Source organism: Mytilus edulis, unplaced genomic scaffold, assembly GCF_963676685.1.
Source record: "Mytilus edulis unplaced genomic scaffold, xbMytEdul2.2 SCAFFOLD_1499, whole genome shotgun sequence".
NCBI classification, from domain to species: Eukaryota; Metazoa; Mollusca; class Bivalvia; order Mytilida; family Mytilidae; genus Mytilus; species Mytilus edulis.
Window position 1 is genome coordinate 5,366 of NW_027267410.1, and position 18,686 is coordinate 24,051.

Here is an 18,686-nt window from a genome sequence, read left to right on the forward strand (position 1 = left end):
CAAAATCCATTCGGATGTTAATATCCTCGGCACAAAACATTCACCTAAAAAAAACACTCTTCTATGGGTTGTTATCAAAGCTTGGAAGCGCTATAAAGGTATGCCATCCAAGGGTTTCGATCATATTGATATTTTTGTAATATTGTATTACAATTAAGAAATTCTTCTCATCTAATGAAGTTTTATCAGTTAAGAGACAAAGATAAGATGGCATGAAATCATAAAATCTTGAGAATTGTTTGCATATTATTTTTTTTTTTTTTTTTTATATTACAATTTTGCAGAATAATGCAATTACTGCATTTACCTTAAGTTTGTGTTAAATTTTAGATGTGGCGGTCAGGTTTGTTAAAAAAAAAACAAATATAACAATCAGTACAATAGTAATCAAAGGTATCAGGATTATAATATAGTACGCCAGACGCGCGTTTCGTCTACATAAGACTCGTCAGTGACGCTCATATCAAAATATTTATAAAGCCAAAACAAGTACAAAGTTGAAGAACATTGAGGATCCAAAATTCCAAAAAGTTGTGCCAAATACGTCTAAGGTAATCTATGCCTGAGATGAGAAAATCCTTAGTTTTTTTTTTAAATTCAAAGTTTTGTAAACAGGGAATTTATAAAAATGACCACACTATTGATATTTATGTCAACACCGAAGTGTTGACTACTAAGCTGGTGATACCCTCGGGGACGAAACGTCCACCAACAATGGAATCGACCCGGTGGTGTAAATAGTTATCAAAGGTACCAGGATTATAATTTAGTACGCCAGACCCGCGTTTCGTCTACATAAGACTCATCAGTGACTCTAATATCAAAATATTTATAAAGCCAAACAAGTTCAAAGTTGAAGAGCATTGAGGATCCAAAATTCCAAAAAGTTGTGCCAAATACGGCTAAGGTAATCTATGCCTGGGATAAGAAAATCCTTAGTTTTTTGAAAAATTCAAAGTTTTGTAAACAGGGAATTTAAAAATGACCACATTATTGATATTTATGTCAACACCGAAGTGTTGATTACTGGGCTGGTGATACCCTCAGGGACGAAACGTCCACCAGCAGTGGCATCGACCCAGTGGTGTAAATAGTTATCAAAGGTACAAGTTATACACATGTTCTTTTTTATGCTGTGACAGCCATTTTTGCTCAAATATTGGGAAAAAACACACTTAATACTATTTACTCTAATTATCAATCACATGTTTCTAGTTGAAATTGGTTTTATAGCTCTTTGAAAAAGCTTATGACGGACAACAGCAGACACCAAATAATGACAAAAGCTGATGTTTAAGAACATTTAAGCTAAAATTCTTTGTTGAAGGCAAATAACCCTTTTAGAGGTGAATGGATTGTTTTGCTTCTTTGGCGTTTCTAAGATTTTAATTGTTTACAATTTCTATATATCTATAATAGTTTTTGATATAGTAGGCAAAACACACTAAAATTAGTCACTAACGGACAATGACTTTTTACAAAATATTCATTGGTATCTAGGATATAATCATTGTGCAGATCTTGATTAGCAGCTTCTTTTCTATTTTTTTATGCTTATCTGTTTCTGCCTTTAGAGAATAGATCTTAATAATAAGGTAAAAACATGAAATTATTCTCTGGTGACAATGAAGGGGTCATCTCATAATTTTGCTACAACATACGGTAGCTTGATCTTGACCAACAGAGCATTTGTATTGCTCTCAAAAATTAATTTTTCTCATGGTGGTATAATGAAAACATGTAACAATGCATGCATACATCAGAACAATAAGGCCTTCAATATAACAAGAGTAAAATATAGTGCAAACATTTTATTTCATAACCATAATTAAGTTTGAAAGACTTGGTATTAATAGCATAATAAACAAGGTCATTTAATTCAAAAGTATTTGCTACATAGTAGCTATGGTAAACGAAGGAGGCTCACTTCTGTTTTATTGATTGATTACATTTCTTAAAACATTACCATCAATAATAGAAGTTGTAAATTGTTAATTGCTAAAATTCCATTAGAGAGGGCAAAGTACAACAACAAAACATTTTCTGTGAAAAACAATTTGGTTGGCCAATCCAGAAACTGTGAACAAGTGTGTCTCAAAATTCTCAAATAATTATATTTTGTATTGCATTTATTGAACACAAAATACTGCTAAAATAATTCCAAATTTCTGTTTTCTTAAAAACTAAATATAATTTTGCATAAAAGCAGAAGATTCTTTGAAAAAGTAATTGGTTCCTTTTTTTACTTCATAGCTTAAAATTGCAATTAATGCCTTACATTTCCAACATACAAACTATAACGTATCATATATGTTGCATCACATAGAAATGAACTGTATGCAAGTGCACATAAACGTGTACACGTATGTGACTTTGATTGATTTTAGAACATTCCAATATCAACTAATAGGATGTTCGCTACTCTGTTGAAAAATAACAAGCTTTTTAAAAGACTGTTATGAATTGATAGTATATAAATAAAGAAACTAAAAAAGAAGAAAAAAATGGAGGGTCCGTGTGCTCGTTTTCGAGATATAAGCCATTGAAAATTTGGTGGGAAATAATTCTCTCTAGATTTTTCATATATTTAACCTTGGCACCTTATCTGTTTAAAAAACTATGAAAAAAACAACAATAATTCTATAAAATTTTGAAATATGGCTTTTCAAACTTTATGTAATAAAATTATGAAAAGAAAAGTAGGGGTTAGTGGGCAATTTTTTTTAATGACAATACATGGATAAAACCAGAGGATTCCGAAAATCTGGCAAAAAAATCAAAAAATGGAGGAGCAAACATCCTTAAGGTCTGTTTGGAAGGTTTGTGTATCAACTCAATTAACTCCACAGTAATAGACATTGCATATAGATTTTTTCAACCCAATAAAAGTTAACAGACGTAATATGTTTATTTGTTACTTTCTATCTAAAGCAGCTCATATTGTTAAAATCCAAAATCATTCAAATATTCTAGTCATATCCGTATAATAATTCGACGCTTTTGAAATTACTTTCTTGACAAAACTTTTGAATCTAATGCTTTTCCTGTGTTTTCTATTATTGAAATAAATTAATGCACAATTGTCCTTTAACATGATTAATTGTTGATTGTATCAAATATTTTTAATTCAATGCTTCTCCTGAGTTTTCAAAAATTGGAATAATGCCAATTGTCCGTTAATACTTCATTGTGTATCAAGCAGGGGCCTCTCTAGGTTCCACCAATATTTCATTTACCCCTACATATTCTGGTTGTGTCACTGCATATAATACTGCATTGGCAATGTCTGTTGGTTCTAGGATTTTACAGGATGAGCTCCCATCATATTTTTCTTGTGCCTGTGAAAAATGTATGACATAAATATGAAATTATTTTTATAAATTGCCTGTTGATAACAATTGGACCCCCCTCCCTCCCTCCTTTAAAATATATGTTATTCAAAAACCTTTTAAAAGATAATAGGTACTTATTCTGGTTGAGAGAAGAAAATTAACACTGGAAAAATTAGGGATATTCCATTATTATGTATGTGAGAGTGTAGGATGGGAAATTTAATTATAGAATGTGGTTGACGTTCATGGGTCTTTTTTCAGTATGCATCTATAACCATTTTATGTAAAATTACCTAAAAAATGCTTCTTGGTTGTAGGACCTTTCCATTTTGAATTTTCCTCAGAGTTCAGTATTTTTTTTTTTTTAGATTTTTTTTAAAGTCCCAACCTAGCCTCCCACATACATTTTAATGGAATAGCCCTTATTCTAGTCTACAACTTACTTTGTCAAGAATTCTCAGCAATATACAAATGTTATACCAAGTTTTTCTTTGAAGATTGTGTGTACTAAGGCAGTAACCATTTGATTTTCTGGGTGGGGGGGGGGGGGGGGGGGGGTATGTATTTTTTTCTGGACAAACTTTTTTTTTGGCGACAAGTCAAAAACAATTTTTTTCTTCCAATTTTAGCATCACATATAGTGGCAGCTGAGGCTGAAACATACATTTTTTTTTCTCAGGGTCAAAAACAAATTATTTTTTTCTCCAAAAACTGGAAACAAACTTTTTTTTCAAAAAAAATCCATAGCCCCCCCCCCCCCCCCCCTCCCAAAAATCAAATGGTTGCTGCCTAAGTCAAGCTCCCATGACCGTGTGCTGATTATTTTTGTTTTTCTTTGTTTGATCAATTGTCAACTAGGCGAAGTTTGTTGTTAAAATGAACTGTCTAGTATATCATGTACTTAACAGAATATCTTTTATGTATTCCATTCTAAAACAAAAATGTGTCCCCAGTACATGGATGCCCCATTCGCACTATCATTTTCTATGTTCAGTGGACCGTGAAAATCGGGGAAAATCTCTAATTTGGCATCAAAATTAGAAACATCATGTCATAGGGAACATGTGTACTAAGTTTCAAGTTGATTGGACTGCAACTTCATCAAAAACTACCTTCACCAAAAACTTTAACCAAAACTTTAACCTGAAGCGGGACAGACAAACAAATGCACAGACCAGAAAATATAATGCCTATAATGGGGCATAAATATCATCCTTCATCAGATATTCTAAAACATGTTAGACCCCCCTGCTATATTCTGTATGTATGTGTCTGTCCCAAGTCAGGAGTAATTCAGTGGCTGTTTTGTTGCTGTGTTACATGTATTTTTTTTACTTATTTTATAGTGCATAAATTAGGTCATTAGTTTTATTGTTTGGATTGTTTTCAGTTTGACATTTCGGGGTCTATAATAGCTGACCATGCTCATTGTAGAAGGCAGAACCATGACCTATAGTTGTTAATTTTTCTGTCATTTGGTCTCTTTTGGAGAGTTGTCTCATTGGATTTACACCACATCTTCTTTTTAAAGATCATAAATGATTGCAGGAATCTTTGTTCAATTTCAATGCACTATCAACAGCATTGTGTAAATGTGACCAAAAAAAATATTTGAAAGCAGGGTTCAATAATTTACTATGGTTTATTGGTATCAAGCTTAGTCTCCTATCCTGTCTTCTGATCTAAATTGGAGTTTTTATTTAAAGTTCAAGCCAGAACTCATGCAAAATGGAAACTTAATGAAAAAACAAGATTGTGTCCTTAGTACACAGATGCCCCACTAGCACTATAATTTTATATGTTCAGTGTACTGTGCAATTATTCGGGTCAAAACTCTTATTTGGCTTTAAAATAAGAAAGATCATACAATAGGTAATATGTGTACTAAAATTGATTCGACTGCAATTTCATTAAACACTACCTTTAACAACAACTTTAACCTAAGTGGGACAGACGGATGGAGGAACGGGCAAATGGACAGAAGAAAGGACACAGAGACCAGAAAACATAATGCCCATAAATGGGGCATAATAAACACATAATAAATGGGGCATAACTAAAGGTTTACCAATAAAACAGAAGTAAATAGATTGGGTGAATTAAAAGATAAACAAGAATGTGTCCTTAGTACACAGATGCCCTACTCGCACTATCATTTTCCATGTGCAGTGGACCGTGAAATTGGGGTCAAAACTTTAATTTGGCCTTCAAATTAGAAAGATCATATCATGGGGAACATGTTTATTTAGTTTCAAGTTGATTGGACTTCAATTTCATCAAAAATTACCTTGACCAAACACTTTAACCTGAAGGGGGACAGACTGACGAACGGACGTATGGAAGAACGAACGGACCCACAGACCAGAAAACATAATGACCCTCTACTATCATCAGTGGGGCATAAAAACCAATGCAACATATTTAAGCAGACAGGAATACAATTTAAATACTACTCTTTTTTTTTACGAAATATTACCTCTTTATCTGTAGAGTGAGATATTAGTTCTGTTTTAACATCTCCTGGCTGTATACATGTTACCCTGATACCAGACCCACATACTTCTTGTCTAAGAGCCTGAGATAATCCCTCCACATAAAACTTGGTACCAGAATATACTGCTAGTCCTGGAAAACCCTGCAAAATGAAAAGACATTTATTGGATAATGGGAATAGTCTTTTTAAATCAAACACCTTTCATTTATAATGGTTACAGTCCTATGAAGCAGAAATTAAATCACGATTCCAAAACCCAAAAAAATCATTTATTTTAAGTGGGTTTCAATTTTCCTGGATTGAAGAAAACTTTCATTTTTCATGGATAACTTGATTTTGTGGTTTTGCAGATCTCTGCCTATAGAAAATTTGTAATTCCTTTGAATTTATGGTTCAAATTCACCCACGAAATCCAATTTTTTTTTATATCCAACGAATATTAATGGATCCACAGTATGTTTTAGCTTCTCCGAGTGCCAAAACTTTATTAAACAGGATGAACATCTTATCCTGACTCCTAATTTAAACAACATTATTGCACAAATGAAATATATTTTTTTTTAAGGAAAACGTTTATTTGAGGTATTATCAAGATACTTATATTAATTATGACATGTTTTTTGCTTGTTTCACCAAATACAATGCAATATGTGTGTGTTTTAGTAATCTCTAGAAATGTTATTTCACTAAATTAAAGAACCTTAGTGAGTGCGCTCACACAACCCACCTCCCCACATTGTCATTGGAGAAATGAAATAAGTGTAAGAAAAGAAAATTGTATAAGAAAAAAAATTGAATCATAATTTCCTGTCAATATGCACATCTACATAGTATGTCCTTATTATCTACAAAGTTTCATGAAATTCTGTTGTATGGTTTCAGAGGAGTTGCGATAACCAACTGTTGCAGCAGTACATTAAAGCAAATAAGTTCAAAGGGGAATGGGAATAACTCCTGGAAAAAAAAATTGAATCGTAATTTCCTGTTGATATGCACATCTACGTAGTATGTCCTTATTATCTACAAAGTTTCATAAAATTCTGTTATGTGGTTTCAGAGGAGTTGCGATGACAAACTGTTGCAGTAGTACATTAAAGCAAATAAGTTCAAAGGGGCGCAACTCCTAGAAAAAAATTTAATCGTAATTTCCTGTTGATATGCACATCTACGTAGTATGTCCTTATTATCTACAAAGTTTGATGAAATTCTGTTGTGTGGTTTCAGAGGAGTTGCGATGACAAACTGTTGCAGTTGTACATTAAAGCAAATAAGTTCAAAGGGGAGCAACTCCTAGAAAAAAATTTAATCGTAATTTTCTGTCGATATTCACATCTACATATAATGTCCTTTCTATCTAAAAAGGTTTCGTGAAATTCTGTTGTGTGGTTTCAGAGGAGTTGCAATGACAAACTGTTGCAGTAGTACATTAAAGCAAACAAGTTCAAAGGGGTGCAACTCCTAGAAAAAAAATGTAATCGTGATTTCCTGTCGATATTCACATCTATATAATATATCCTTATTATCTAAAAAGGTTTTGTGAAATTCTGTTGTGTGGTTTCAGAGGAGTTGCGATGACAAACTGTTGCAGTAGTACATTCAAGCAAATAAGTTCAAAGGGGCATAACTCCTAGAAACAAGAATGTGTCCATAGTACACGGATGCCCCACTCGCACTATCATTTTGTATGTTCAGTGGACTGTGAAATTGGGGTCAAAATTGTAATTTGGAATTATAATTAGAAAGATCATACCATAGGGAACATGTGTACTAAGTTTCAAGTTGATGTAACTTTAACTTCATCAAAAACTACCTTGACCAAAAACTTTAACCTGAACTTCGCACTATCATTTTCTATGTTCTGTGGACCATGAAATTCGGGTCAAAACTATAATTTGGCATTAAAACTAGAAAGATCATATCATGGGGAACATGTGTACTAAGTTTCAAGTTGATTGGACTTCAACTTCTTCAAAAACTACCTTGACCAAAAACTTTAACCTGAAGCGGACGGATGAACGGACGCACAGACGGACGGACGAACAGACGGAAGGACGAACGGAGGCAGAGACCAGAAAACATAATGCCCCTATATTATCGTAGGTAGGGCATAAAAATATTGAATCGTAATTTCCTGTCGATATGCACATCTACATATAATGTTCTCATTATCTAAAATGGTTTTGTGAAATTCTGTTGTTTGGTTTGAGAGAAAATGCGATGAAAAAAACAGGACTGACAGATAGACAGCGGAACGGGTCAAAAACATTATACCCTCCCCAACTTCTTGCATGGGGTATAATAAAATCATGTCTCTATTTCTACATAAACCAATGAAACACAAAGAACCTTAACCAATGCCTAGTTCATTAACCTTTTGTAACTATAAACTATATAGGATTTTATTCAAAACAATAAAAACAAAAATGTGTCCCTTGTACACGGATGCCCCATCCGCATTATCATTTTCTATGTTTTCCATTTTCATGGGGTAAAAACTCTTATTTTGCATTAAAATTAGAAAGATCATATCATAAGGAACATGTATACTAAGTTTCAAGTTGATTGGACTTCAACTTCATCAAAAACTACTTTGACCAAAAACTTTAACCTGAAGACGAACAGAGGAACGAACGCACAGACCAGAAAACATAATGCCCATAAATGGGGCATAACAAATTGAACTATAAGCTAGGCTCACTAATGAGGGTTGTAATGGGGGAACCTTCATGATGACTAACGGTAAAAAAATAATGCCAAATGATATTAACGATCATTTTTAGTGCATGAGGATGTGGTTAATTATTCCATGATGAACTTTTTGAACCATTTAGTAACTCAGACATTTATATTTAAACCCCATTTGTTATAATTCATAAATTGGTGTTTGTTGCATAACCCTAGGAAACCTTGTTAATTATAAAACATATGTTCAGTAACCTTTTACCTTTCTCCCTGCATCAGAAGACATATTCACTATATGTCCAGAGCCTCGTTTTAACATTCCATCAAGAACACCTCCAATACAATTGGTCAATCCCTAAAAATAAAAATCAAGATTCTTTTTCTTTAATAAATTAATAAATTTTAAAATCATCAAAATCAAAAGCAACTCTTTCCTGATAGCATGGATAGACGAAACATTGTGTATTGAATTTTAAAAAGATTCAATAAGTCAGGAATATTTATTAAATAAAATTCAAATGTTATCATCAAAATCAAAAGCAACTCTTTCCTGATAGACGAAACATTGTGTATTGAATTTTACAAAGATTCAATAAGTCAGGAATATTTATTGAATAAAATTCAAATGTTATAAAGCACAAGGCAAACCTTTTTCTTAATAAATTTTACAATAAATATGTATTGATAGATACAATGCATACCAGCCTTGTATAACTCAGTAGTTTATTCTATCAGAAGTAACACAGTGGGTATGAAATGTAGAACCGGAACTGATGATTCTCTAGGAGCATGTGAGTTTTCCTAAGAAATTGGTGGGGTTTGTCATGCGCAACATCAGTGTATTATTTTGTCAACTGTTGGGTTTTTTTTCTTAAAAGTGTTCTCATGTATTCTTTTTTTTATTATTTTGATTGCCCTCTTAATACTGTCTCTCCTCTTATAAACAAAATAAGTTCTACTGTAAGAATTTCTCAAACTAAGTGCTGTGATATTGAATTAACTACAGTGCATTGAGAGCTCATTGACTTTGAGATAAAAAACAAAAAAGTCAGAGTTCTTTTTTTTATGTTTTTTTGGCTGTTCATATACTGTTTTTGTTTGTCTATCAAAACTATAAACTCAACATACTGCACACTAACTTATTTTGTCATTAACTAAATTTTGTGTGCAGGCCATTTCGCGACAAAATTAATTTTGTAATTTTCAGATTAACTTGATGTATTTGAATAAGAGAATATCTAAAAGAGAGGCAAAAGGTACCAAATTAAGGGATGTTCTAACTCATAAGTTGAAAATAAGTGTTTCATTTATACAATGACTTATGTTCGTGTTATTTTTCTACACACAAAAATAGTTGCTTGATAGAGTTTTTTGATATAGATTAGAATGTTGGTTTTCCTGTTAGAATAGTTTTACGCTATTCATTTTTGGGGCCCATTATAGCTTGCTGTTCAGTGTGAGCAAAGGGTCTGTGTTAAATACTGTACTTGGACATATAATTTTTACACATTTCAATTTGGATGAAGTTTTGTCTCATTGCCACTCATACCACATCGCCTTATTTCTTCTTACATATTTACACAGATTTATATTGGTGTTTATCTTCTTCTCGCGAAAGTTGTGAAATAAGTCAGTTTACAGATTACACATAGACTACACAAAAACTTTACACAGGAACTTTGTATTTACTTTACAATTAAGGTCAATCTGTCTCTCCCATTCATCTTCATGTAAATTCTTCATCAAAGTATAGTACATCACGCCAGCATTGTTAACAAGGATATCTATAGGACCAAATACTGATTCTGTATGCTTCACTAGTTCTTTGACCTGAAATATTGCAGAAAATTATGACCCTAGTAGAAAAAAAGAAACAACTAACAAACTAAAGAAATCACAAATCTTATAGATTCAATATATATAATGGAATAAATAAAGCTATCAGAATTTGTTCTATGAATTTTTTCATTTTCAATTACATGTATAAAATAATTAGTCTAAATTCCAATTCAGAGCTTGACTTATTGTTTAAATAGATGTATTTTGTTGAAGACTGTTTTGACTATAGTATACAGGGTTCTCGCTAAAGATTTTTGAAGGCGAGTCCAGGGACTCGTCATTTTTATCCATGATGAGTCCAACAGCAAGAAGAAAATATTTTATTGCAATATAATGTAATATTTAAGTCTCCATTTCCTAACAGAGCAATGAAATGACATTAAATTCAGATCACTTTTAATCTTTTGCTATAAAATGATGATATTTGTGTTTAACTGTGTTCAGTTGATACAAAATATTTCAATCTTGATGCATCTGTGGACTCACCAGTTTTAAATATGGTGAGTCCAGACAGATTTTGATGAGTCCAGGACTCATGGACTCGCCTTAGTGAGAACCCTGAGTATAGACATAATAGATGTCTTTTTATATCCATGATGCTGTCTCATTGACATATATATAACATACCTGTCAACCTGTGACGATGAAAATGCAGGTCATGACTTGCATTGAAGAATCAAATCTCAGGTCATAACGCGTACAAACTTTTTCGAGCTGAATTTCAGTATTTATGGTACTTTTTTCTTATAATTTAAATCAAAGTTACCAAAACATCAATGCATGTTCACTTGGTTAAGTAATTTTAAATCTTATAAATTATTATTTCATTGCACTTTTAAAGATTTTTTATAAATTTGTGTAACACAGTCTTGTGTTCTTTATTTTACCCTCAAACATCAGGATATAGTTTTTCAAGAGTAATTTTAAACTGTTTCAGACCAGCTATTGAGTCTTTAAACACATCATCTAAATCAACTTTTTCATTGAAATTATACTATAGTAAAATATAGTAATACAGTTAAAGGAAGTATAGATGTACAAAATAATTTTCAACTTTTTTTTTCAAAATTGTATAAATTTAGGTATAAAAATAATGAAAAGTTATATTTCAATATGTATTTGAATTTTTTTTTTTTTAAGATTTAATCTTTTCCCAAAAAAAACGGAAATATAAGGAATAATTTTGAATGGTGACAAATAACGGGAAGTAACTCTAGTAGAAATATGTTTGTAAAACAACAGTGCAATTTATTTACGACCTAAAGCTAAGGTAATTGGTGTTAATTAACAGTGTGTTTGACACCAAAGCTGTTAAGTGAAGCCATACACTTAATGGGTCACTTCATTTGACAGTTTACACAGCTAGATGAACTTCCTGTTCATGGAACAATTACGAATTTGCCGGTATTTAAAGGAATATTACTTATGAAATCAATCTCAAGGCTAAGAAATACGGGTAAAAACGGGTCATTTTCGGAATTCCCGGGTTATTCAATGACCCGACGGGTGTCCCGGGTGATCCCTCAGAATTGTGAAAATCTCGGGTCACACCCGCAGACCACGGGTCAGTTGACAGGTATGATATAATGCCCTGCATCTCTGTTGATATATATGTACTGTAGAAATTTCCTATAAGATAATAAGAAACATTATTTTTTTTAGGGTTAAAATTTCCTGGTTTTTCCTGTCATGGTCAGAGTGATTTCATGGTAATTTATTTTCATTGATTTTTTTTGTGACTCATAGTAATTTTCCTTGAAGATCAAATATAAATAGAGGTTCAATTAAGATCATAATATCTATTCACTAAATAAAATAAATTTAAAACTGGGAATTTCTATTTTTGAAGTACCTACATCTTCCCTCTTCGTGACATCAGTTTTGACACATATACAAATTCCTTCCTGATCAGTTATCTCTCTATTTATTTCCTCTAATCTTTCCATCCTTCTTGCTGCTAATGCTACTTTAGCTCCAGCCTGACATAACGCTACAGCAATAGCTCGACCAATACCACTAGAAGCTCCAGTTACTATGGCAATCTTTCCTTCCAATTTTCTGTTCTCTAATAAAAAAAAATAAGACATTTGTAAAGTATTTACTAAAGTTCTGTATAATATTATTTAAAAAAAATATCATATTCACCCCCACTTACGTATTACAACCCACGTTTTTTGTGTTTTATCATTAATTAAGAAGACTAGGGGATCGATAGATCTATTTAGAACTACAAGGAAACATATAACCAAAATAAACCATGATAACATCTTCTGCACGATTCATCAACATTTGAGAGATATTAATTTTCAATGATTTCATAGGTATACTAGGTTAACAGGAATTCAATGTTCAACAAATTACAAATTGTCAAAAGGCTAGTATGGAGACTTTGGGAAAACAATTTGAAAACAATTTGAAATCAAATATCTAGGAAAACACAATCAATGAAAATTGTATCCACCATGTCGACGATAAATGTCAATCATAAGGCAGATCTATGATACAATTTTCAGTTGAATCTGTTATGTAAATTCTATCACCACCAGATCAAAATGTAGACAATAAAGGGAAGGTAGGGAAATAGGAAACACTAGGGATCTCCATGGCCTGAATAACGATGCCGCCATCGTTCAAATGTCTTGCACCATCATCAAATGACCCGCACCATCGTTAAATTGTCTTCCGCATCGTTCAAAATTGTTATCGTTTTTATAGCCCAACGCCATTTTTTTAGCAATTATAATCAAATGCATGTAATTGCATAACCCTCAGGCTTTGTTCATATTATAATCCAATACAGTTCTAACGCTTGAGGGATATATCCGGATTAAGATCGCTAATCACTTGTACCTGAGCTTGTACAGGTAGATCATCAAACCAGACAGGAGAATACTATCTGAAGATAGACGATTCATTTGTCGAATTATTCAACTAAGTTTCCGCAAATGCTTATGATAATTTAGATTAAATAAATAAAATGATAATCCAGTTTCAAAGAAAACAGTTTAACAAATTGAACACATGCTTTTATTTTGACTTACGCAATCAGCATCCCCCTTTTTTAAGAAGTATGAAATAAGACGTAAAACAGTAATTATTATTTCATTGCAAATAACTTAAGAGTACTGCTGTATTGAAACGATAATATAGAATTACTTTAAAAGTTTAAAAGTAAAAACTTAATATTTCCTGTAAAGAAATATCGTAACGTAATTCCAAATTCATTTCGAAGTTTACAATCAAATTGATACATCTACATTTCTGGTTTCTATTCAGACTCGAAATATGCATGTTACATAGCATCAATTTGATAGATAAAGTCATTAAAAACCTTTTCATTTGTCAACGTTTGCTTTACAAATTTCTTTAACCTTTTACACAACCCGTACAAATCGTTTTGTTGTTGCTACAATCAGCCAGTAATGGGTTCATGACTTCTGAATTTGACAGTGTCCGAGAAAAATAAGCTCCACAGGCACATGATTTTCAACCCTCATAACAATTACCAAAAATAGCAAGAAAACTATATGGGGACCTTCATGACAGCTTTTTGTCATTCTCGACTAAAGGGGGGGACCATGAAGGCTTGGCCTTTGAATGGTTACAAACAGCAATTATTGAAAATATTTATACTTCTATTCATAATGAAAATTCAAATAAATATAATTTAAATAAGCAATGAATGCAATCCTAATGTGGAGGGATGAATTACTTTTGATCGCTCTACACTGTACGACATAGACACGGTTTGTGATGGTGAAAGTTCCTCCATCGTTCAATTTTCCTCCATGGAGATCCCTGAAACTCTCATGTATTTTTTTTTTTTTTTTTATCAGGGGTTCAAATTTACATTTGGTACTGGCAGTCAGGGGTACTTCTTGAACAAGTTATTTTTAATAACCTGAAGAAGTAATATTAATATACTTACATAAGTAAATTTGTAGGATATTTATACAAGTGATTTATTTACTTGTATAGGTAAAAAAAAATATTGGCCGAGTTATGTCCCTTAGACACTCAGATTTTTTTAATTGCAGAAGTAAAAAAGTCATCCTATCTTCTTTTATTGAATTCTTATGATTTCTTTGCTCTAATAAAATTTTAAATTATCTGCCCTTTGCAGATGTCTTAACTAATCATTTAGTGTAATTTCATGGACAATGAAAATCCCATTTGTCTGTTATCTTCAGAACACTGCTGATTTACAAGCCCCCAAGTAGCATTTTTTGAAGGCCTTGCACAAATACTTAAGATCTTTGCACAATTAGTTTCTTTCATTTGTCTTTGTTGAATTAATGAGATGAAACATTGAACTCTAATAAAAAAAAATGATCAAACCTGGGAAAAATCATTAAAGCCATGAATTTACATCTCAAAACTTGAGGACTTTTGTGGGATTGTAAGAAAGATTTACTTATAATACAAGTAAATTTTTGAGAAAATTAAGGGGAGATTATGCAAACATTATTTATTTTCTTATATGTGTATATTTGTTTTTACTTCTTCAAGTAAATAAAAATAACTTGTACAAGTAGTACCCCTGACTGACTGGAAGGTCCAGGACCTTTGACACTCCAAACTGAAAGGTCCACAACCTAAATTCCAGGTCCTACTTTAACTTGAAATATTTTCTAAATCAGTAAAATAACAAGAATGTGTCCACAGTACACGGATGCCCCACTCGCACTATCATTTTCTATGTTTAGTGGACCGTGAAATTGGAATAAATTCTCTAATTTGGCATTAAAATTAGAATGATCTTATCAAAGGGAACATGTATACTAAGTTTCAGGTTGATTGGACTTCTACTTTATCAAAAACTACCTTGACCAAAAACTTTAACCTGAAATTTGCACTATCATTTTCTATGTTCAGTGAACTGTACAATTGGGGTCAAAACTATAATTTGGCATTTAAATTAGAAAGATCATATCATAGGGCACATGTATACTAAGTTTCAAGTTGATTGGACTTCAACTTCATCAAAAACTACCTTGACCAAAAACTTTAACCTGAAATTTGCACTATCCTTTTCTATGTTCAGTGAACCGTAAAATTGGGGTCAAAACTATAATTTGGCATTTAAATTAGAAAGATCATATCATAGGGCACATGTATACTAAGTTTCAAGTTGATTGGACTTCAACTTCATCAAAAACTACCTTGACCAAAAACTTTAACCTGAAGCGGGACAGACGGACGAACGGACGAACGGACGAACGAACAGACGGACGAACGGACGCACAGACCAGAAAACATAATGCCCCTCTACTATCGTAGGTGGGGCATAAAAAGTGAATATCTTTTGGTGTTAGCTAGGTTGACTTGTGTCATTGTCAAAGTCACTGTTGTGTAACATATTAAACATGTTAAATAACAATTGTTATTGTCTTGTATATCATAAATTCAGATAATCTTTTTTTTTTTTGTCTAACTATTGGAAACTAATTACTAATTATACAATTATATAAAACAGTTTAAATTCAAAGCTTTTTAAGCAGAGACAAGTGTATCATATCTATAGTTCCACTATTATAACGTAAATTATAGTTCCTCTGTGAAAAGAAAATAAAAAAAAATCCAGATTTGTACTAGCCCTTCAAAATTGAGAAGACATTATCTCTTGGAATTGTAATACAAATATATCACTCAAAAATGCTTTTGAAGATCCAGGATCTGCATCTAGAAATCCCAAATAACAATAAATTTTAAATCCTTAAATTTTCAGAAAAAAAAATATTCTAGATATGGATTATGGTAGGAATAATTTGTCCCCCGGGACTCCCCCCCCCCTCCCCACCCTTATTGAGCTTCATTTAGGATAAACACACAGACATATTACAAGTTCCACTTCAAATGCTTTTTGAAGTATAAAATCCTGGATCAATCTTCACCTACATGTTTTAAATTACTATTTATAATCGCAAATAATATCATTCAATATAAATATGTTTATACTTCTCAAAAAATGTCTATTGACTGTTTTTAAGATATAGTGTGTTTTACTAACATGACTGCCCTCATCATGAAATCATCACATTGAATGAAAACTTCATAGGGAAATTGTTCTTGTACTTATTATCAAGTAAAATAATATCCACACCTGAAGCCATGCTGACTTGTTGTTTGTAGACAAATGCAGTTATCTCCCTTATATTGAGGAAGGGAAATAACTCCAAATATTTTTGTTCATTTTCTCCTACAATTTTATGTAAATAATTTGACACCAAGCTTTTAAATCTTTGTTATAAGAAAGAGAAATATGTAAAATATTTGAAATAAAATACAAAACATTAGAGACATTATTTGGCATTAAAAAGTGATAAAAGATATACTACTTTTAAAAATCAAGCTTATTTCATATTAATTATTATAAGCATAAATTATTTATATAATAATTTAATTTATTAATGAAAAGAATGGTAAATATGAAATCTTTTGGTCAAAACTATACTTTGTGATGCATGCATGTCACTTTGATGTCATAATCATGATTAAATTGATTAAGTTGAGCTAAAATAGCTATTTAGAAACAAATGTATATATACATGTATTGATAAACAAGAATGTGTCCCTAGTACACGGATGCCCCACTCGCACTATCATTTTCTAGATCAGTGGACCGTGAAATTAGGGTCAAAACTTTAATTTGGAATTAAAATTAGAAAGATCATATTATAGAAAACATGTTTACTAAGTTTCAAGTTGATTTAAGACTTCAACTTCTTCAAAAACTACCTTGACCAAAAACTTTAACCTGAAGCAGACGGACGAACGGACGCACAAACGGACAGACGAACGGACGAACGGACGAACGGAGGCACAGACCAGAAAACATAATGCCCCTCTACTATCGTAGGTGGGATATAAAAAAACTAGTATAAGCAATTTGGACTTAATAATCTAATATTATAAGATACCAAAAAGTTACTTTATCAACAATACCTTTTGTAGCATCTTTCAGTAACACATTTGGTAGCAAAATTTCTCTTTTTGTTAAGGATAAGGCCTAAGCTCATCAGTGGCGGCCATGGGAATCAACAAATTTTGATAAAGGGGAGGGGAGGGGGGCATTAACTCTTCAATGCATATATGCTTGTAATTATTTCCTTTTATTAAGTATCAACATAAAAAGGGAAGCCTGGCCCCGGGGAAAACCTTAAAATCGCCTCTGCTCGTATAAAATAAAATGATCAGATCTCATAATGTAGAGCATTTTTAGCAGTTATGCTGCAATTGGAATTAAGAACTTGGACTACATTTAGTAATGCAAATTATTGTAATCATTTGCAAAATCAAAAAAATATATATGCCACAGTCATATATGATAAACAATTTTCTAGTGAATATATCATTTAATAGATTTATTATATATTTCAAGGTGCAGTTAAAAATTTGTGAAGTAGCAAGCTTAACTATCAAATTAAATGCCTCAATTAAACAAGCATATTATATAAGAACTTACCCGAATATGAAGTCTGTCGTTTAACAGGAAGAATGACTTTACGTTGAGATAATTCTTTGAAGTATGTCTTCAACATCTTACTATCAGTGTAAGGATAGGACATTTTTAACAGTTCTAATGTCTGTTTTAAATTGTCTGTCTTGTATGTACTCAAATTAGAAAAGAAATCAGGACTTCTGAAAAAAAATACAAGAAAGATTTTTATAATCTCATTATACTTGCCTCATTTCTCATAAGACAAAACTTGTCTTTCATTTTCTGAATTATTTTAATATTGCAAAATTTGCAATCATTGAAAAACAAATTAAATCATGTAATTATGTGATTTCTAATACAAAGTGCTATTTAAACTTCTTCTGTGTGAGCCAAGGCTCCCTGTTGAAGACCTTACTTTGACCTATAATGGTTTACTTTTACAAATGGTGACTTCGATGGAGAGTAACATCTCATTGGCACTCATACCACATCTTTTTATATCTTGCAAATTATGGCTTGTTCATAATTAATAAGTTACTAAAATTCTGCTACTAAGAACTGCTATAATTAATACATACGTAAGATAGGACTCTAACAGTCTCTGTATACTGGCTGTGAAGGATCCATTACTTCCATTTTTCTGTGACTCTTCTAAAATCCTATATTAAAAAAAAAATCAGTAGTAAGAAAAAGAAACAAATAAGTTCTACAGCACTTCTTTGACTATTTTAAAGTAATAAACAGGCTTTAATTAATCACCCTCTTGGACTGTCCTCACTGTACACAATCAGTCTAGTTCTTGGCTTAAATCTGCAAATTTTGAGACAGATTGGCAATCAGTGAGACTGTACATGTCTATTCAAATAAAGCAAATAACAAAGTATTGATTTCTGTTTGA

General features: G+C 31.9%; 1 protein-coding gene across 2 annotated transcripts; it reads right to left on the bottom strand.

Moving 5' to 3' along the window:
• Window positions 1-1,796: 1,796 nt before the first annotated feature.
• Window positions 1,797-18,465, bottom strand: LOC139505440 (uncharacterized). Of its 2 annotated transcripts, XM_071295020.1 has the most exons (7): window positions 18,367-18,465; window positions 17,813-17,988; window positions 12,204-12,412; window positions 10,198-10,338; window positions 8,771-8,863; window positions 5,809-5,967; window positions 1,797-3,338 (listed from the first exon to the last, which is right to left on the bottom strand). In XM_071295020.1, the coding sequence occupies exons 2-7, from the start codon at window positions 17,913-17,915 to the stop codon at window positions 3,195-3,197; spliced, it is 849 nt and encodes a 282-aa protein (XP_071151121.1). In that variant the 5' UTR covers window positions 17,916-17,988; window positions 18,367-18,465; the 3' UTR covers window positions 1,797-3,194. The 2 variants fall into 2 exon arrangements, with proteins under 2 accessions (XP_071151121.1, XP_071151122.1); XM_071295021.1 differs by lacking the exons at window positions 17,813-17,988; window positions 18,367-18,465 and adding an exon at window positions 16,451-16,506.
• Window positions 18,466-18,686: the final 221 nt, after the last annotated feature.

Bases quoted from the DNA above. Each gene is read 5' to 3' on its own strand.
- LOC139505440 (XM_071295020.1), bottom strand. From the start codon at position 17,915: ATGTCCTATCCTTACACTGATAGTAAGATGTTGAAGACATACTTCAAA. The intron at 12,413-17,812 runs GTAAGTTCTTAT...TTTTTTTATTAG, and splicing joins ACGACAGACTTCATATTCGG to AGAACAGAAAATTGGAAGGA. The intron at 5,968-8,770 runs GTAAAAGGTTAC...TTCATTTTGCAG, and splicing joins CTTCTGATGCAGGGAGAAAG to GGTTTTCCAGGACTAGCAGT.